Source organism: Diachasma alloeum, unplaced genomic scaffold (assembly GCF_001412515.2).
Source record: "Diachasma alloeum isolate Michigan unplaced genomic scaffold, Dall2.0 Dall_scaffold_00211, whole genome shotgun sequence".
NCBI classification, from domain to species: Eukaryota; Metazoa; Arthropoda; class Insecta; order Hymenoptera; family Braconidae; genus Diachasma; species Diachasma alloeum.
The window spans coordinates 1,157,784-1,178,301 of NW_021680376.1; the positions used below are offsets into that span (position 1 = coordinate 1,157,784).

General features: G+C 38.2%; 4 protein-coding genes across 5 annotated transcripts; 3 read left to right on the forward strand and 1 right to left on the reverse strand.

Annotated features, from left to right (window-relative positions):
- The first annotated feature begins 223 nt into the window (after positions 1-223).
- LOC107036827 (60S ribosomal protein L27a) lies at positions 224-3,166 on the forward strand. The gene is made up of 7 exons (XM_015255026.1): positions 224-270; positions 518-581; positions 668-765; positions 1,374-1,526; positions 1,849-1,984; positions 2,840-2,862; positions 3,086-3,166. Exons 1-5 carry the CDS (start codon positions 268-270, stop codon positions 1,975-1,977), a joined length of 447 nt encoding a protein of 148 aa, XP_015110512.1. The 5' UTR covers positions 224-267; the 3' UTR covers positions 1,978-1,984; positions 2,840-2,862; positions 3,086-3,166.
- Positions 3,167-3,493: 327 nt separating this feature from the next.
- LOC107036826 (splicing factor 3A subunit 2) lies at positions 3,494-6,664 on the reverse strand. Its single transcript, XM_015255025.1, has 3 exons — positions 6,578-6,664; positions 4,461-5,014; positions 3,494-3,848 (listed from the first exon to the last, which is right to left on the reverse strand). The coding sequence occupies exons 2-3, from the start codon at positions 5,004-5,006 to the stop codon at positions 3,567-3,569; spliced, it is 828 nt and encodes a 275-aa protein (XP_015110511.1). The 5' UTR covers positions 5,007-5,014; positions 6,578-6,664; the 3' UTR covers positions 3,494-3,566.
- A 5,126-nt stretch (positions 6,665-11,790) lies between these two features.
- On the forward strand, positions 11,791-15,028 carry LOC107036812 (diphosphoinositol polyphosphate phosphohydrolase 1). The gene is made up of 3 exons (XM_015255007.1): positions 11,791-12,594; positions 12,732-12,887; positions 14,423-15,028. The coding sequence occupies exons 1-3, from the start codon at positions 12,496-12,498 to the stop codon at positions 14,720-14,722; spliced, it is 555 nt and encodes a 184-aa protein (XP_015110493.1). The 5' UTR covers positions 11,791-12,495; the 3' UTR covers positions 14,723-15,028.
- Positions 15,029-15,556: 528 nt separating this feature from the next.
- LOC107036811 (glutamate-rich WD repeat-containing protein 1) lies at positions 15,557-20,420 on the forward strand. 2 transcript variants are annotated; one of them, XM_015255006.2, is made up of 3 exons: positions 15,557-15,946; positions 17,767-18,769; positions 19,856-20,420. In XM_015255006.2, exons 2-3 carry the CDS (start codon positions 17,847-17,849, stop codon positions 20,340-20,342), a joined length of 1,410 nt encoding a protein of 469 aa, XP_015110492.1. In that variant the 5' UTR covers positions 15,557-15,946; positions 17,767-17,846; the 3' UTR covers positions 20,343-20,420. The 2 variants fall into 2 exon arrangements, with proteins under 2 accessions (XP_015110492.1, XP_015110491.1); XM_015255005.2 differs by having other exon boundaries at positions 17,830-18,769.
- The last annotated feature ends 98 nt before the right edge of the window (positions 20,421-20,518 follow it).

Consider the following 20,518-nt stretch of genomic DNA (forward strand, 5'->3'; position numbering starts at 1 on the left):
TTTTTTCTAAAAAAAAGCATGAGCAATATCTCGAACGAATGGGGAAAGTAAGGGGCATAGGGAAAGTGTGAAAATGATTATAATCAATTAATTGAAAAAGGAAACAGGGCATTATCAATGCACAATAAAAAATTTCCATTTTATTCCCAGTGGATAAAGAAGTTTTTATGAAACATTACGTTTTCCGCCAGCAGAGGCACTTCCGGTATTATTCACCAGTGATCGGCGCACGCGCAGTGTTTTGGAGCTCTTCACGCGATAGCCAAGATGGTGAGTGGTCACGGTGGTGAGAAAAGTGGATAAAAAATCCGTCAATATCCCGAACATCCCCCATTTCTCCCGAGAGAAAGATCATTAGAATGATCGAGCGAGGATTGCTCCATCCAATGATTCCAAAATTTTTGTCTTCCCCAAAATTTTTCGGACATTCACCGGAGTTTTTCTCCGCACGTCGCGAGCGTGTAAACACGGTGGCACCAGTGAACTTTTAGTAATCACAATTATTTATTGCTTTCAGTCCACACACAAGAAGAAGACCAGGAAGCTTCGTGGACACGTGAGCCATGGCCACGGTCGTATTGGTGAGTTTTTCCCCGTTTTAATTTTTCATAAAAATACCGATTTTTGGGTTATGTTCGTGGCTCATACGGGGACTATTGACCCTCAGGCAAGCACAGGAAACATCCTGGAGGTCGTGGTAACGCTGGTGGCATGCACCACCACAGAATCAACTTCGACAAGTACCATCCTGGATACTTTGGAAAGGTGAGACTAACTTTGTTCAATTAACTCATAAAATGGACTCCCCCAAAACGTGGATATCTCCCCAACAAATGGTGCGATTTGAATGAGTCAGGTCTCATTTTGAAGTCTGAAAAAATATCTTTGAAATGAAACAAAAAAATTTGCATTTCACTCAGCAGTTTTCGAGCTATTGACGATTGCAAACTCATGTTTCACTTCAACAATTGTTTTTCTCAGTTAACTTTTTCTTCAATTGATCTCCAATGAATTGATCAATTCAATTTTCTTCCAAACGCAGATATTGTTCAGCCCTATCTGTCGACATTAATTAAAATTTAATTCATATATTTTTAGAATTTTCTATTTTTCTCAAAAATCGGGTATCCCACGATTTTTACAAAAAATCTAAGAGAATTGATTAAAGAAGAAGTATAATTCAACTTAACGAAATAATATAAAATGATAAATAATATATAATAGAAGAACGTGATGTGAAAAATGACTGCTAATTTATTGCTAATTTATTAGCAAAAGCACACTTGACAAAAGCAATTGTCCATTTGTTCTTTAATTTTCCAGAGGAGTTTTATTTCGTCAGATAATTGATCTATTGGAATCGTTTGTTACAGCTTGGTATGAGGAATTATCATCTTCGCAAGAACACCAAGTGGTGCCCTGCGTTAAACTTGGACAAACTGTGGACGCTAGTGTCTGAACAAACCAGGTTAAAGTACAAAGACGCCACCAATAATAAAGTACCTGTCATCGATCTGACGAAAGCAGTAAGTTTCCAAATAATTGTGATGGGACATTTATTCTAATACAGATGTTCATTAATCAATTAATTGATCAATTTATTTATTTACTCAAGTCTCCATAAAGACTCAACAGCACAAACCCAAATTCAAAGTTAAATAATTCAAGATAAGCACGAAATAAAATTTATTTCGTATTACTAAATGTAATGGCATCAATTTAATTGAAAGGAAAAGTTTTTGTTATACTTTGAGATACAAAATGCCCTGAGAACAACTCATTGTTTAGAGTTAAGCCATTTTTTACTATTGTTTAATGTTAAGATGTTAATGTCCTTCATTTCTTAAGGGTTACTACAAGCTCTTGGGCAAGGGACGTCTCCCCAAGCAGCCAGTTATTGTTAAGGCTAAGTTCTTCAGCAAACAGGCCGAGGATAAGATCAAGGCTGTCGGTGGTGCCTGTGTACTTTCTGCGTAAACCTTCGGTGAGTTTCAGTTTTCTTTTTCCTCTCGTTATTCTGTAGTTTTTACAAAAATCGAGGATACAAATTTCACTTTTCAAATATTGAATATTCAATTATTTGATAATTAACTTGATACTGTGTGATTTCGATGTAAAATGTTCAGAAGTTTTTTCTTCAAAATTTATTCACCTGTAATTTCAATAGTGAAGTAAGAATTTTAAAAAAAGAACCCATTTGGAAGAAAATTGCTAATTTACACGCAACAATAACTCAGTAGCGAAGTGGTAAGACGGTATAATCAATTTTAACTATTGCCAGTTTTCAATGAATATCTCGGAATCTAAGGGAGATAGAAAGATTTTTGTTATAACATTTTTTGTAGAGCTGATTGAGACCTACAACAAATGTAATTACGAAAATTTCGCTATTTCTCTTAGATTCGGAAGTATTTTTCAAAAACTCGATTGGGAGATGAGTCGTTTTACCATTTCGCTACTGAACTACACTCATTTATAGAAAAATGCAATTGTCCACTAGTTTTACTCGCATTATTTGGCAGAACGAAATAATACGCAAAATTTTGATGACATTTCAATTCATTAATAGAAGAAGAGAATAGTGAGATGAGAATTTAAAAAAAGAGAACCCATTCGAAAGCAAATTGCCAATTTATTAGCAACAGTAACATTGGACTTTAATATTTAATTTTTCCTACTTAGAAATGATTGATAACGAACGGGCGGTCTGAACAGTGCGTACAACACTGTTTCCCCCTGTAGATTGTGTTCACAAACTGATTCTTATTCTCAAGAACGTCCTCGTCGTCCCAATGAGTATTCAAACTGCATTCTAATAAAAATTGTCTCTGTGTTTCAGGGAGTTCCACGACGATTTACTCGGTAAGACGATCAACACAAGTATTTATTTATAATGAAGTCGTGGAAATTGAGAAAATTAACTTGATGATATGTGAACGGGCGGTCTGAAAGTGCGTACAACACTTACCCCCTGTAGATTCGTTCTTAACTGATTTAATTTTCTCTCAAACGATTCCAAAGACATCTCCATCGAGAGCTGCCCCACGTGATCAATTATTTTACATTCTCTTTTTATCAATTTCAGGAGTTGAAGAACTGATCCGAGACATGTACAATTACGAACGATGTACTATTCCTAATAAAAATGACAGAAAATTCAAAATCATTTCTTTATTTATCGAATTTATCCTCCAATTTTCTTTCCAAAAAATAATTATTGGACTGCAGTTTTTAGTTCAACTTCTCTTAAACCATTTTTCAGGACAAATCATGCACTATTCCTCCTAAAAATGACAAAAAAATATTTTTTTTGCAGTTGATTCAGTCTCTCTTTGTTTTACCTTGAAGAATTGTAAAAATCACAGTTCCAATTAAAAAAAAAATTATTGGAGTGAAAATCTCAGTTCACTTTTCATTACATAATTCACTTGTCCATTTTTGGAACGAAAAAATTAACAATTTGGAACACGAAAGTGAATTTAAGCCACTGATGTCACCTCATTAAACCTCAGTTTTATTAAATTCAAGTCATAGAGTCGATACATCACAAATTTACTCCATCATCTTCATGCAACGTGTGGGGGAGGTGGAGGGATTTGCATGCCTCCAGCTAGAAGGGCAGGGGGAGGGGGTGGAACACCGTGGAACATGGGTGGTCGTGGGGGAGGAGGTACAGGCATCATTGGTGGCTGCATGCCCCCCCTGATCAGAGGGACTGGAGGCGGTGGAACCTTTCCAACCGATGGTTTTTCATTCTTGAATGCAAATTGGAGGAAAAATTGTTTCGTGTCTTTGTTCCAGTGAGTCCAGAATTTTCCTTCTGCCTTTTCAACTTCCCTTGAGGGTACCTGGAAAAAAATAGAAGAATCAATTAAACAATTCACAAGAACTAATTATCAAAGCACTGAGAAGAGAGAAATTAAAGTGAATTAAAGACATGAGAAATTATTTCTCCACATTTTTTTCTTCTTTGAAACATTAAGAATATTTGTTAAAATCATTTTCCCGTGAATAATGTTAATAAATGAAAGAATAAATGAGTAACTTAAATAAATGAACGAATAATAAACCAACTCCCCAGAATTAATTATCAACACACTAACAAGAGAGTAATTAAAGTGAATTAAAGACGAGAAATTATTTCTCCACATTTTTTTCTTCTTTGAAACATTAAGAGTATTTGTTAAAATCATTTTCCCATGAATAATGTTGATGAATGGAGAAATTGAATAAGTGAATGAATAATAAACCAACTCCTTAGAATTAATCATCAAAACTCTGAAAAGAGAAAAATTAAAGACATGAGAAATTATTTCTCCCCATTTCTTCTTTTTAAAACCTAAAAACATCTCGATAAAATCGTTTTCTCATGAATAATTTCAATAAATGAATGAATAAATTGAATGAATGAGCGACTGAAATAAAAAATCCTATCGTTTTTTACGAAAAAAAATAATTACTTTGAATGCAATAGTCTCATATGGTTCAGCCGCGAACAAGAGATACTGCCACTTGCGATCAGGTGGTTCAACCCTCTGTTCATAAGCTGACATGAACCTGTGCCTGGGTATGACGTTGTCGGCGACCTCCGGATAATCCACCTGAAACAATAGACTCTGCTGTCCAGTCTCAGGATCCCTCTGCTTCGTGACACGGTACCCAGGCCTTCCAATCTTCACGAACTTCTTGGGCTCGACCTTTGGCTTCTCTGGTGCCAGGGTCTGGGGTGCCTCTTTCGCCTCCTTGGCCGCTCGCCTGGCCAGATTGGCCTGGTGCTTCTTACCCTGGGTGTGGGCCAGGTAACTCCCCTCGTTGTTGTGAAGGGTCAAGCATAATTTACACTCGTACGAGCCCAAGTGATTTTTCATGAAGTAAGGGTCCTTGTTCAGGTCGATTGTTTCCAGGGCTAGCTGGCGGAGACGCTCCCGACGGTCTCGATTGCTCTCTGACCAGGAGGCCACACCTCCACCACCTGTTTTACCTCCAGGACGATTTTGAAAGTCCATTTTTCACTCTAGAAGAAAATAGGGATTTAATTCATATTTTTCATTTTTGAGGGGCTAAGGCCCGGGTGCACTATCTTTCGAACGTTATCTCGATGTTTTCTTCCATCTGTCGTCTTCTGAAATTGTCAATTGAGTCCTGCATCATGCACAAGTTTTGAGAAATTATAAATGAATAATCAAAAAAAGTAGAAAAAATTCTTTATTTTTTCAACGAGCATTTTTACTTTATATTCAGAATAAGGTGAATAACAAGAAATTGAAAAATGTGTCTGATTTACGGGGACACATGGCGGCCTGTCGACCAATATCATGCAGGGGGAAGACTGATTTCGTAAATCTTTTCTCACACTGCACAGAGACATTTATTACGGAAAAGGCTCTTTGAAAAAAGTTGTAATATTTTGGAGAATTTTTTAATCACACTTTTATCACGTAAAAATGGCAGATGACTACATACCACTGTTTTGAAAATTGAGATACCTAGCTGTCACTTCCCATGAGGAGTTAGTGTTTTGTTATCCACCATGGAAAATGACAGCTAATAGATAATTTGCCACAGCGAATCAGATATTTGTAATTTCCACTTTTTTCAACTCATTCTAAATCTCAATTAAAAACGCTCTTTGAAAAAGTTCAGAATTTTTTCTTTTTTTTATCATTCTATCATAATTCTTGGGAACTTCAACATGATGTACCACTCAATTGACAATTTTGGATTACGAAAGATGAAAAAATCCAGATAACACTCGAAAGATAGTACACCCGGGCCTTACAATGGGATTTTGGTAATTATTGAAAATGTTATAGGGGAGGGTGGGGTAAAATGGACACTTTGGATTTTTTTTAAATTACTTATAACTCAGAAACAAATTTATCAATGGAGCTCAGTTTAGGCTCATCACAAAGGGCAAGAATTGTTCTTTGGATTGAAAAAAAAAATTATTAAATTTCATCACCATTTCAATCTGTCATTAACATTTTTTAAAAAGTCAAAAGTGTCCATTTTACCCCAACCTCCCCTATACTGTATATTAGTCGTTGGTAGTGTGTAATAGTCGTACGTAATGAAGTAATTATTTTGGGAGGAAAATTTAATGACATTTTCTGCTGTATAATAAGGGGTTCTGTTGGGTTTATCGAGAATGAGGTAGAATGGACCTCCTTAAATCATCAATATCTCCTGACAAAATGATGCTATTTGAATGACTCAGGTCTCGTTTTAAAGTCTGAAAAAACACCTTCAAAATGAAAGAAAAATAGTCGATTTTCACTCTGCCGATCTTGAGTTATTGATGATTCAAGAGGTATATTTAGCCTCGTATCGATTATTGAGGAATAAAAGAGGGAAATAAGAATGATTCTTTCAACTTTATAATAAATAGGTGCAACTAATAATTTTGTCAATGTTATTATTTGTCTGGAAGTTATTTTAGACTAGATTTTAGAGGTTATATCGACCCCTTAGGCACCAGCAAAACCCAGAAGAATTGATTTGAACCATAATTAATTAATGAATAACGAAATAATTAATTCTGTGGATTAAACGTGTCAATCTACATATTTTTACTTACGATAATTATGTAAACCACAACACAACACAAATTTTGGAGCGGAGAGCTCCGAAACACACGCCAGAACGTTTACTGTTTACTCTCGACTCTGTTTTCATGGAGCGACTGTCAAAACTCGGATTGAAACACCAATTCGATTAATGAGAGCCCCAGAAGAATGAATAAAACAATTTCGTTGATGATTTTTTATTTTTCTCTAGAGTTTCAAAATTTTCAGGTGTCAAACCTCTCAGCTTTTGTTTAGAATTTGTCTTCTAAAATAAATACAAATTACAGTTGAATATTCTAAATTTAAGATAATTGCTTAATATATTACCGTAATGGGTATATTAAACTAGACACCAAAATTGAATCAATTGATCTGTTCTTCACCATCGTCTCCTCCATATTCCAAAATTCCTCCAAGATAAAATGTCTATAAAACCCAAAACTCCCTCGTCTCCCAAAAAATCCCCCTAAAAAACAATTTTGTTGATTTTTTATTTTCCTCTAGACTTTCAAAATTTTCAGGTATTAAATCCCCTAGTTGTTTTTTACAATTTGTCTTCTAAAATAATTACAGATTACAATTAAATACTCTAAATTTACGATAATTTTTGAAGGTAGGGGACGGTGGGGCAAAATGAAACACGGGCCAAAATGAAACAGCAAGAAAATCTTGTGATCTAAGGGAGATAGGACGATTTTCATAAAAACCTTTTTTGTAGAGAATTTTACAAGCTACATAAAAGGTCCTCTTCAAAAATGTCCTATCTCCTTTAGATGACGAGATTTTCCCACTGTTTCATTTTGCCCCATGCTCCCCTACTTTAAACCCTCCAAAATCTTCTCACTTTCCCTATTACATTTCTTTTACAATTTTATATTAAACTGAAAGCCAAAATTGAGTTATAATTGATCTCCATTCCAAAATTTCTCCAAGATAAAATCCCTCTAAAACCCAAAACTCCCTCGTCCCCCAAACATCCCCCTCCCATTCCCTAACCCCATCTAAAAGGAGAACCCATACTCCTCGAAGAACTTGCTCTGCCTCTCGACATTCTCCCTGTACTCCTCCAGAACATTATAAACAGTAGCCCACGCCAGATGATGATCAAACTCCTCGAGTCCCTCCTCTTCGTGGCTCGCCACGACATCCTCCATGTGTTTCCTCGTGTACTTCCCGTGGTCTGCATGGCTCGCGAATCCATGCCCCAGGTAGATCGTCTCCGCGGCAGTGACTCCAGGCGACAGGAACACGTCGACGGAGTACTCCAGCCTGACCTTGGTGGCGCAGATGAAGTCGCTGAAGTCGATGGTGTCGTAAACCACTGGAGGATTGACCCCCTCAGCCAGAGGCCCCGTGTGTCCACTGACCCTCGCCTGCCCTCGGTACAAGAGACGTTTGTCGATGGTCGGAAACCAGGTGCTGCTGGTGGGATTGACAGCCCTCCCCAGCTGATAAGCAATCAGTCCACTGATGGAGCTCCACTCCTTGTGCTTGAAGAAGAAATCCCCGCAGATGGTGTAGACCGCTGCCCTCAGCATGTCCGGCCTGTTGAAGGGTTCGCCCTTGGGCAGGTCCACGAAGATCTCCACGGAGATGTCGTAGAGCCCACACCGAGACTTCAGCGATTCCTCTGCTGTTTCTTCCGCCTGATCGTCCAGGTTGAAGTCGACGGGGGAGAGGGTCTCGCCTCGGTACATGGGGAAGACTCCTGTGGACGTTGAGGATGATGATGCCCTCGAGAGGTCACATGGAGTGCTGGACAAGACAGGCTGGGAGGGAAGACTGGGGGAGGACAGCGTCGATGCTGACGAGGAGGACGAAACGTCTGAAGACATGTTACAGAGGGCGAGGAGGACTTCTTGGTTAGATTCTTTCGTCTTTTGTTTTTCTGAGGCACGTGGGGGAGTAAAGACACTCAAGGCCGGATGATTTTGGGGTTCATGAGGCTGGGGTTGGGGAAGACGTCGGAGGGAGGATGTTCTGCTCAGCTTCTTTCAGGTGGATTTGGTTTTTTAGGCATGTCGGGGAAGAAAGAACAGTGGGGAAGTGTTTTTGTTCTCAAAATGGATGAGGAAGAGGATGAGGATGAGGAAGAGTTGGTGATTTTGGGTTTTATGAGTCAGGTTTTGGTATGAGGATGTGACAATGAAGATGAGGAAGTGTTTTTGGGAAGATTTTTTCACTTGTCTATGGTTTTTATGCAATAAAGAACACTGAGGGATGGTTTTTGTCTCCAAATGGATGAAGAGCTGGTGATTTTGGGTTTTGTGAGACAGGTTTTGGAGAGGACTTCTCAATGAAGATGAGGAAGTGCTTTTGGGGAGGTTTTTTCACTTGGTATGTGTATTCCTGAGGCACGTGGGTGAGTAAAAAATACTGGAGGACATGTTTTTTTCTTCTGAATGAACGAACGGGGGGTCGAATTGAGTTTTTTAACACAGTTTCTCGCAATTAGCTTCTTTCGCGAAATTAAGAGCCTCCGGAGACTGTTTTCTGCACTTGAGCGAAATAAAAGTCGCTGAGTTTTCGTTTTATTCAACAATTTCGTCCAATTTTAATTGAATATCGGGGTTTTAGAACACAACAAAGGACTTCCGGTTCGAATCACCCGCTGGGAAGTGATTTGGCTGTTGCCAACTTCAAAGGTCCGAAGATATCCCAAAGAAGATGAGGAAGATCTCCCAGTTAACTTTTTTGACGAAATAGAGTGGGACAGAGACTGTTTTTTGCTCTTTTCTAAAATTAAAAAAAAGAAATTCAATTAGTATTCTTTGGAAAAAAAACTTTAAACAAAATCCCACTTGAAAAAATTTAAAATGGATTTCGTAAGGAAAATTCATTTCAAATGAAAGAATTCGCCGAGGAAGGATTGACGGGGGAAAATTGGCGGGAATTTTTCAATTGGGAAGAAAACTCCCGCCGCCGGGTTTTTGTTGTGTGTAGATTTAAGCATTTTCAATCATCAAATTTTTCTATTAAATTGCGTGAGAAAAATTTGAATTTGATTTTTTTTTATTTTTCACTTAAATTGTGTGAGAAAAATTTGAAGAAAATCATGAATATTCAGCGTCATTAAAATTACGTTTTGCACAGAATTTTTTTTTTAAACATTCATTGCTTGTAAATGAATAATAGAAATTGTTTAAACTTTCGGAAACCTCATTTTTTAGGCGTGAAATCGATTCCTGGTAAAATTCTGAATATGAATAAATTTGTTGTAATTCCGATCAAAGATTTTTGTGGTGAAAAATTGATTGCTTATTAATTATTTGTAGAAAATAGTCGTAACTTTCGAAAATGGCGAATTCTTTAATCATTTCATCAAGCTGCCTCCGAAAGTAAACTTTCTATTTTTTTAGATTTTTAAAATATTTCCTAACGGTTCCATATCGAGATTAAAATTCAGCCCTGCAAAGTTTAAATAACAAAACCATTGTAAAACGTCCGGAAACTCAGACAAAAGTATTTGCTATCCTTAAGCATTCCTAAGGACATTGTACATTGCTGTACGGGTTCTAGGACCTTCGTTTCTAATCACCCGCTGGGAAGTACCTTATCCTCGAAATCAGCGAGTGTTTCGGCCAATTCACGAACTAATGGTGCCAGGTGACCCCCCCAATTTTCAATGGATTAGACAAGGATAGCATGTTCAATAGCGTTGGGAAATGGAGTGACGCCTTGGTGCCACCTGTTTTAGTTGTGCAAAAACTCCCTAATTACAGGTCCTGTCGCCAGCTTCAGGTAACAAAGTCGCCGGGAAGAATTGAGGGAACGAACGACGCGGCGCATGCATGTGTAATTACCTTCAGGGTACCGAGATTTTAGTGGAATTTTTAATCTAGAATAATTATTTAGGGAGATTTATGTATATTTCTAGAGACTAAATTAATAGAAAATCATATTTTTCACGTTGTTTGAATCGTCGTGAGGTTCAACATATTCGTGCACGCACGAAAAAAATTAATAGAAAAACCTATCGAATCCTAGAAAATTCTATTGAATTTCTGTTAAACTTTCTATTAGTTTTTGGCTGATTCTATTGACATGTTCACTAGAAAACATTCAATAGAAAAAGTCAACAGAATTCGATTTTTCTATATAACTTATTCTTTTCATATATTTTCTACAGAATTTGCTCGACTCAAATTTTCCAAGTTTTTTCATTTTATTTTTCTCTTCTTCTGATCAAGAAAATCAAACGAAAAAACTTGGAAAATTTGAGCCGAGGAAATTCTATAGAAAATATCTCAATAGAATAAGTTATACGGGAGGGTGGGGTAAAATGGACACGACATTTTTTTAAATGTTCATGGCTTGTTGAACTGTTCATGCAATGGAATAATTTTATTCTTCAGTAGAAAGAACAATGATTCCTCTTTGCGACGAGCTTAGACTGAGCGCAATTGATAAATCTGTTTCTGAGTTATGAATATTTAAAAAAAAGTCAAAAGTGTCCATTTTGCCCCATCCTCCCCTATAGAAAAATTGAATTCTATGGACTTTTTCTACTGAATATTTTCTATTGAACATTTCAATAGAATCGGTACATTTCAAAAACTAATAGAACAGTTCAATAGAAAATCAATAGAATTTTCTAACGAATTCGACAGGTTTTTCTATAAAATTTTTTCGCCCGTGTGAGGTCTTGCATAAAGGAATTTCCTCACAGCTGCATTCTTCTAGTTCATTTTTCCCGACTGAATTGTCGCTTGTCCAAGACTTGATTGCTATAAATCCCACCAGACGTTTGGAAATGCTCTCCTCTATGATTTAACCTGTTGGGGCGAGTCCCCAGACCTTGAAAATTCGTTAATTTCGCCAGGACATTGGAGTATTGTAATTTCTATTCAAGTCAGCCCCTCCCCTTTGCTTTATTTCTGACGAAATACTTTCGTAAATTTCTTGTTTTCGCTTGGTTTACGACTTAATCCCTTCCGTTCCCCGAGGGTTGTTGGAAAGAGGGGGACGGCCTCTACCTGGACTCGGCATTTTCCCATCGCCGGACGCGCGGCAACCCCCAGGGTTGCCAGATTTTGGCGATTTATAGCCAAAACCTGTACAATTTTAAATGGGGTGACGTCACGATCTGGTAACACTGGCAACCCTGCTCTCTCCCTGAATTTTCAGTGACCACCGCCCTCCAGTGCGTATCCGGGTGCCTTGCAAAATGATTCGTTGAACCCCCTCTGCCCCTAGAATAGGCGATACCTCACGGATGCTAAACCAAGCGGAGTTAGAGGGAAAACTAAAATTGTCATCACTTCTGTCCCAACTTCCGAGACGAACGATCTAACAGTGGAATTGAGGTGAACTCTACAACGCGAAGTTGTAGAAGAATTGACGAAATATAAAGAACTATTTGTGTCATAAATGTGTTTGAATATTTTTTTTAAATATCCCGCACTTGAGCCGAGTGGTTAGCGCTGCATGGGGAACTAGTCGCCCCTTTAAACGAAAATACCTAGACGGAAAACTACCCAACTCAGCTCAATACCACCGAACCGACGCTTGTGCGTGTGAATTCCTCGTGAAGTGGGTGTCGTTGCCGTCATTTACCCATTGGTGACTTTGAAACTTTTGAGGTTATAGGTTTTTTCGTCAACGACGGAGTGCAGCACATTGATAACTACTCAATGATCGATTGTTTGTAGAATCAGTGGAAAATCAGTGGTGATGCCATTAAACTCGTGATTCGGGGGTTATTGTCGTGATTATGAATCTTTGCGAACAGTAATTTGCACAAGTGCTGGGTGAGGAAGGGAAAATACGGAAAAATACGTCGATAATGTCGGCTACGAGTAATCGTATGATAATGTGGCAACATCGGATGGCCGATATGGCTGTTTGACGAATAATTTTGAGGAGAATTTAATTATTTTTGATCCGTAATTCGTTGTGTTGCGAGTACAGTTGGGAAAATTCATTCATCATGGTCAAGGAGAAGCCCAACTCCATCAGGATCTACGACTCGGAGGGGTACAGACGGAGGGCAGCGTGTATTTGCGTCAAAAACGACCTCGAGGATGAGGTAGGAACATAGAGGGCACTGGCCGATTCAACGTTCCATTAATTAGCGTTTGGGATTTTTGCATGGGGGCCGAACTTTCGGAGGGTTTTGTCGGGGATTTGATGAGGGATTTCAATCTGACATTGGGGATTTTTCAGGTGCTGCTGGTGACATCGAGCAGACGGCCTGACAGCTGGATCGTACCTGGTGGGGGGGTCGAACCGGAGGAAGATCCAGCTGTTACGGCGCTCAGAGAGGTCAGGGAAGAGGCTGGGGTGCTTGGGCAGCTTGGACGGTGCCTGGGGATCTTCGAGGTTCGTTTGACGTTTTTTATTTTTTTATAGAGATGATTTGGGGGATTTTGGCGCAGGATTACGCACCTTTGCTGCACGTTTTTTTATAGGAAATGTCCAGTAGAAAGTATTTTGTAGGAAAATCAGTTTCATCTTTCTGGGCAATTTTTTTTGTCCAGACGTTTTTTGTTGAGAATTTAATTTCGAAAATTTTGGAGAAGGCAAAAATTTAAGGATTTTTCTGTTTTCTAAGTGTTAATTCATTTTGAAAAACACTGGCTTGAAGAGAAAACTTGAAGGGAAATTCTCTTCTATTTTTTTATGCCATAGTATCATAGATTAAAATGTCTCCAAAATTTTCCGTATTATTTCATTCCGTAAAATAATTCGTTTGAGATTTTTTATTTCTTTATAGAGATGATTTGGGGGATTTTGGCGCAGGATTACGCAGCTTTGCTGCACGGTATTTTATAGGAAATGTCCAGTAGAAAGTATTTTGTAGGAAAATCAGTAGAGTTTCATCTTTCTGGGCAATTTTTTTTGTCCAGACGTTTTTTGTTGAGAATTTAATTTCGAAAATTTTGGAGAAGGCAAAAATTTAAGGATTTTTCTGTTTTCTAAGTGTTAATTCATTTTGAAAAACACTGGCTTGAAGAGAAAACTTGAAGGGAAATTCTCTTCTATTTTTTTATGCCATAGTATCATAGATTAAAATGTCTTCAAAATTTTGCGTATTATTTCATTCCGTAAAATGATTCGTTTGAGGTTTTTTATTTCTTTATAGAGATGATTTGGGGGGCTTTGGCGCAGGATTACGCACCTTTGCTGCACGTTTTTTTATAAGAAATGTCCAGTAGAAAGTATTTTGCAGGAAAAATCAGTAGAGTTTCATCTTTCTGGGCAATTTTTTTTGTCCAGACGTTTTTTGTTGAGAATTTAATTTCGAAAATTTTGGAGAAGGCAAAAATTTAAGGATTTTTCTGTTTTCTAAGTGTTAATTCATTTTGAAAAACACTGGCTTGAAGAGAAAACTTGAAGGGAAATTCTCTTCTATTTTTTCATACCATAGTATCATAGATTAAAATGTCCTCAAAATTATGCGTATTATTTCATTCCGTAAAATGATTCAATAGCGATAGACGAAGTGGTAAAACGGTACAAGTCAATTTTGACTATTGACCCGTTTTCAATGAATATCTCGGAATCTAAGGGAGATAGCAAAATTGTTGTTCTAACCTTTTTTGTAGAGCCGATTGAGTTCTCCAATAAACGTAATTAGGAAAATTTCGCTATTCCCCTTAGATTCGGAAAAATTCCTCAAAAACTGAACTGGGAGATCAGTCGACAAACCGTTTTACCACTTCGCTACTGAATTCTCCATTCGAATTCGTTTTCAGTCCGGGTTTAATCAAAGCCCGAGTTTTTGACTCACGACTAATTCCATTTTGCTGACAATTTTTTGAGCGATCGTTGAAAAATCGATTTTTGGAATCGATGAAAAAGTCAATTTTGTTCGAATTTGTGTGAAAAATTTGAATGAATTTCATTATGTCCAGAATATTGAACACAAGCATCGAACGCAAGTCTGGGTGATGCGAGTGACCGAGGAGCTGCCAGAGTGGGAGGACTCCCGTTCAATCGGCCGCAAGAGAAAATGGTTCACAATATCCGAGGCCCTGGTCCAGCTGGCCCAACACAAGCCCGTCCAACGCTCCTATCTCCACAGCCTGCGTAACACCAATCCCCGGAGGGTTGCATCAACTCCCACCCCCTCCCTCCATTCCCATCAAATACCGACTCCAATTCAACTCGTGACAAATTCAAACTCCGATCCACACTTCAGTAAAAACAGCTAATGTCAAATGAAATCAACTAAAACATTACTTTCTGAATTTTTAATAACGAGATGATAACACGATTGTAATATCCATTTTTTGTATTGCCTCGATGTTGCAGTGACAACGATAATCCACTCATCATTTGTACTTTATACATATACGAAGAAATTGTAACAATTCTGTAAGCTATTTAATTAACGAAATTATGAGCATGTGCTAGCTAGCTGAATGAATGATGTGAACGAAATAATGTGTTTACTGCGTATTGGGTTTATCACGAATTAGGACTGTCATTACTTAAATAAAAAATAGTTTATATGCTAATGGAGGAGGTTCTTATGCTTTTCCCTCAATTTTTTAAATTTTTTTTTCTGTCAGATTCGATATTCCGTTGTTCAATTAATCATGTTCTAATGCCTGTGCTCAACGAATAGATTTTAATCGTAATTAGGGGAGAGTGCGGTAAAACGGACACTTTAGACTTTTAAAATTATTCATAACTGAGAAACAGATTGATCAATTGAGCTCAGTTTAGCCTCGTCACAAAGGGAAAGAATTGTTCTTTATATTGAAAAAACAATTATTGAATTTTATCAACATTTCAACCCCTCATCAACATTTTTGAAAAACGTCAAAAGTGTCCATTTTACCCCAACCTTCCCTACTCTCATTTTCCTGTGACCTAAATAATTTGGACAATTGTAATTCGTTTATTCATGGTTCATATCTCAAAATATTGATCTATTTTCTTCTGAAATTGCTCGGCTAAAATTTTCCAAGTTTTTAAATTTGATTTTACATATTGAGGAATTCCTACAGAAAAACTCTCAGTAGAAAGTGTAGATGAGAAAAATGAAAGTGCACATTTTCTATGAAATAGTTTCTACTGGACACTTTTTCTATAATAAAGTACACAGTGAAGCTGCCGAATTCGTCAATAGAATCACCCAAAAACTAATGGAATGCCCCATTGAATTCGTTACGTTATTCAATGAAATTTTTACATACGTGTCAGCTTCTTCAATTTTTGTGGCACTGACTAATATGCCTGAGGCCGTTCTGTCCATCAGCTTCACACGATTCAAAAGGCATTGTCGACGGTGCTGACCCCCAAGCTCCTCGCCATTCTTCATTCCAAACATCTCGTGTTGTTCAGTGTTGTTGCACGTGCACACGTGCGTCCCTGATTGTCAACAATTGACAACAATCCACAAAAAAACACCCTCAATTAAAGCCACAGCAGTAAGTACGAAAAGAAACTCCAAATTCTGCTATCGTCTATTTAAAAAAGTAGATCTGCTGACCATCCCCAGCATTTCATCCCACAATTTCAAAGGTTATGATCAACGGCGGCCCGTCTCTTCAACTACACTGAGAGAAAAACGACGAAGTTCTCAAACAAGTCTCACTTGTGCCAAGAAAATAGTTTTTTGAAAATTATCAAAAAAGGATTTTTTTGTGCCAAACATGCAGAGAGTGCGCCGGAATGAAAAATTTTTGTCGCAAAAATCGATTTAGTAGTTCAAAACAAATTGCATTCTCTGTGCACGCAAGAATAGTATATTTCGTAACAAGTGCAAAAAAGTGTTTTTTGGCGAGTGGGAGGTTTATATCACGAGCTGAAGGCGAGTGAAAAACATTTTCAAGAAACTCCAAAAAATGTTTCCAAGAAATGTACTCCAAGAAATGTTTTTTGAAAACATTTTTTCACGAGTTACGAACAATATTTTTCATCACAATGAAAACAATAATAATGATATGATAGCAATCTTGTAACTTAGGGATAAAATATTTATTTATTTATTTCATCATATGTATACCCTCTCGGGCCTTTACATTTGTTCCCATCCCTACAATGAAACCCCGACAGAGAATTGCACTTAAAAATGATTAAACTAAATTAGGTCAAAGTAAATTACATTCAATTCAGTTGTGCTTGGCACAAGTTCTAGATATACAGATACAATGTTTGCACTTAGTAATAGCAGGGTACTGTATTTTTTATATCACAGTAAAAAATCTTATTTTTCAATTTTAAAGATTTTGAAGTTTTTTAATTTTTAAATTTTTTAAATTTTTTGTCAAAGCTCTTGACCGACTAGCGTCGCTATTATAAAATCCTTAAATGTCAGGGATAAAATATTTGTTGATAAATTTTCCTCTAAATGAGATATTTTCATCCCGAAAAGGCACCGTCTGGTGTGGCCTTTACATTTGTTGCCATCCCTACAATGAAACCCCGACAGAGAATTGCACTTAAAAATGATTAAACTAAATTAGGTCAAAGTAAATTACATTCAATTCAGTTGTGCTTGGCACAAGTTCTAGATATACAGATACAATGTTTGCACTTAGTAATAGCAGGGTACTGTATTTTTTATATCACAGTAAAAAATCTTATTTTTCAATTTTAAAGATTTTGAAGTTTTTTAATTTTTAAATTTTTTAAATTTTTTGTCAAAGCTCTTGACCGACTAGCGTCGCTATTATAAAATCCTTAAATGTCAGGGATAAAATATTTGTTGATAAATTTTCCTCTAAATGAGATATTTTCATCCCGAAAAGACACCGTCTGGTGTGAATTATCCGCCTCTTGAGCCAAATATTTCGTTGCTGTCGAAAGCAGAACAATTATTATGTTTGAGACTTTCAAATTCGAACCAAACAAATTCTTTTTTGGCAATTTGTAACTTGCGATTTTCTTGACCCAAACAAGACTTGTTTGACGTGTTTGTTTTTCTCTCAGTGCAGGCGACATTTCCTTTTAACATGTTAAAATGTTGAAATAATATCATAGGGGCGGGTGGGGTAAAATGGACACTTTTGACTTTTTAAAAAATACTCATAACTCATACACATATTTATCAATTCAGCTCAGTCTAGGCTCATCACAAGGGGGCAGAATGTTCCTTTTTATAAAAAAAAAGTAAAAAACTAAAAAGTGTCCATTTTACCCCATTGTCCCCTATAACCTTCCAGTTCCGTCTCCGCACCCTATCACACCCTTCGTTATTCACAAAAATTGACTCTTAAAAACAATCTGAATAATGAATGAATATCAGCCACCTCTGATGACGACTTAGCTTAACACGAGACCCCTCCACTTGCCCGCGCCCTTTCCCTAGTTCTCAACAGAATCCCCATGGATTCCGAAGAGATGGAGTGCCAGACCGAGGAGATGGAGCAGGCGGACGAGAGTGAGGACGACTCAATGGACGAAAAAGAAGAAGAAGAAGAAGAAGAGGAGGAGGCCAGCGACCCCACGAATGCAGAAGCCTCAAAACCCGAGGTGTACCTCCCAGGGAGGACCCTGGAGAAGGGAGAGGAGCTGGTGGTGGACATGTCTGCCTACAGGATGCTGCACCAGGCGCAGACAGGCGCCCCCTGCCTGAGCTTCGACGTAATCAGAGACGACCTGGGGAGCAGCAGAGAGGAGTATCCCCTGTCCATGTACCTGGTGGCAGGCACCCAGGCAGCCCGAGCCCACGTCAACAGTCTCCTAGTCATGAAGATGACGAATTTAAGCAGAACAAAAGCCAAGGATGACGACAACGATGATGACGAGGATGATGACGACGACGATGATGACGATGACGAGGACAAGGAGAAGACCTCACCGCAGATGAGTGTCGCATCGATAAAGCACCAGGGGTGCGTCAACAGGGTGAGGTGCACTCAAATGGGGGAGACTACGTTGGTGGCCAGTTGGAGCGAACTGGGGAAAGTCAGCATCTGGAACCTCCAGGAGCAGCTGAGGGCTGTGGACAGCCCCACGGGCTTGGCAGTGTACAATAAGAGGGTGGAGAGGCAGGAGAAGGGGGCAGAGGCTGCATTCACGTTCAAGGGGCACCTCTCGGAGGGCTATGGCATCGACTGGTGTCCGAATGAGGCTGGCACACTGGCCACTGGCGACTGCAGGGGGAACATTCACCTGTGGAGGCATGTGGGGGGGAGCTGGCATGTGGATCAACGCAGCTTTAATTCTCATGCCCCACACAGTGTGGAGGATCTTCAGTGGTCACCGAATGAGAAGAGTGTGCTGGCCTCTTGCTCTGTGGACAAGAGGTAATTGAGTCATTGAATTTATTGGGAGTTCTATTTTTTTTTATCTATTTGATTGGTAGGCGGATACTTTTTCCCCGGAAAAAATTTCTCGGACAAAATTTTCTAAAAAAAAATCCTCCGGAAGAAATTTCTTGTGTTGTGGTGAAAATAAAATCGGGAAATTTTTTCCGGGGAAAAAGATTCCTAGCATCATTTGCTTTGGTGGTGTAAGAGGAGTCTGCTTTACATCCACACTAGCCTTTCCTCTCAATTCTAGGTGGAAGTTAATGGATTTGGGTTTTTCTTCTGTAGAAATTGGGGATAAATTTTTCAGGTTTTTTTCGATGTATTTTCGTAATGGAATACAAGGAAAATGAGTGGATAATTGCATTTTTTAATTAATGGATATAGTAATTGTTGGTAATAAATTAGCAATTTGCTTCCTAATGGGTTCTCTTTTTTCAAATTCTTATTTCACTATTCTCTTCTTCTATTTTTTCATGTCATAATACTCCCATCAATTGTCATCATTTTGAGTGGTCGTTGAAAAACAGATTTTTGGAAAAATATAAATTTCACAATCAAAGACATTTTAGGACCGGTATATTCAACATGTATATTATCCCCTGGGCTATTCGATTCGGTCAACCTTAGATGTTTTAAAGGCATAAATTACATGGAAAGTGGGATGCTATATGCTATCCATTGACTTTCCGGACCTCTATACGAGGGAAATAATAATTCGGGTGTGCCTCCGAATTTTTTAATTTGTGCATTGATAATTATTCAATTATTTCCCTCGTATAGAGGTCCGGAAAGTCGATGGATAGCATATAGCATCCCACTTTCCACGTAATTTATGCCTTTAAAACATCTAAGGTTGACCGAATAGAATAGCCCAGGGGATAATATAGATGTTGGGTTTGGAAAAATATAAATTTTTTCGAATCTGTATGAAACATTGAATTTTAATTGGTGTTGATGAATGGAGTTTGTTAAAATCTATATTCATGGAATTCGACTGATCCCTTATAAGAAAATTTCGAGAAAAAAATTAGGAAAAAACATACATGAAGACACCATCTTAAAATGGCATATATCTTCCAGTATAAAAATATGGGACACCAGAGCGAGTCCCCAGTCAGCCTGCATGCTGACAGCAGCCAATGCCCACTCAGCAGACGTCAACGTAATCTCCTGGAACAAGAGAGAGCCTCGTTTTCTGGTGTCCGGTGGTGACGATGGCGCAGTTAAAATCTGGGACCTCCGACAGTTTGGAGCTGGCACCAACACCGCCATAGCCACATTCAAGCAGCACACAGCGCCTGTTACTACTGTTGAGTGGCATCCAGATGAGGCCACAGTGTTTGCATCTGGTGGGGCTGATGATCAGATCGCCCAGTGGGACCTCTCGGTTGAGGTTGATCAGGAGGGAGAGGCCGACAAAGAACTGGCTGATTTGCCACCACAGCTGTTATTCATTCATCAAGGACAGTCCGATGTCAAGGAGCTGCACTGGCATCCACAATGTCCCGGGGTGCTCATTTCAACTGCACATTCTGGATTCAACGTTTTCAGGACAATCAGTGTTTAAAATTATGATTAATTATCGTGGATTATTATTGGCTGTTTCTGGGATTTTTGAGAGAATAAATTCCTATCACGAAGACGATTCACTGGAGTCTTAATCACTAGTTATTCTACGAAATTCTCAATTATATAGTTTTTCTGAGACGAAAATAAGGGGTGACTGTGAGAAGTGACTAGATT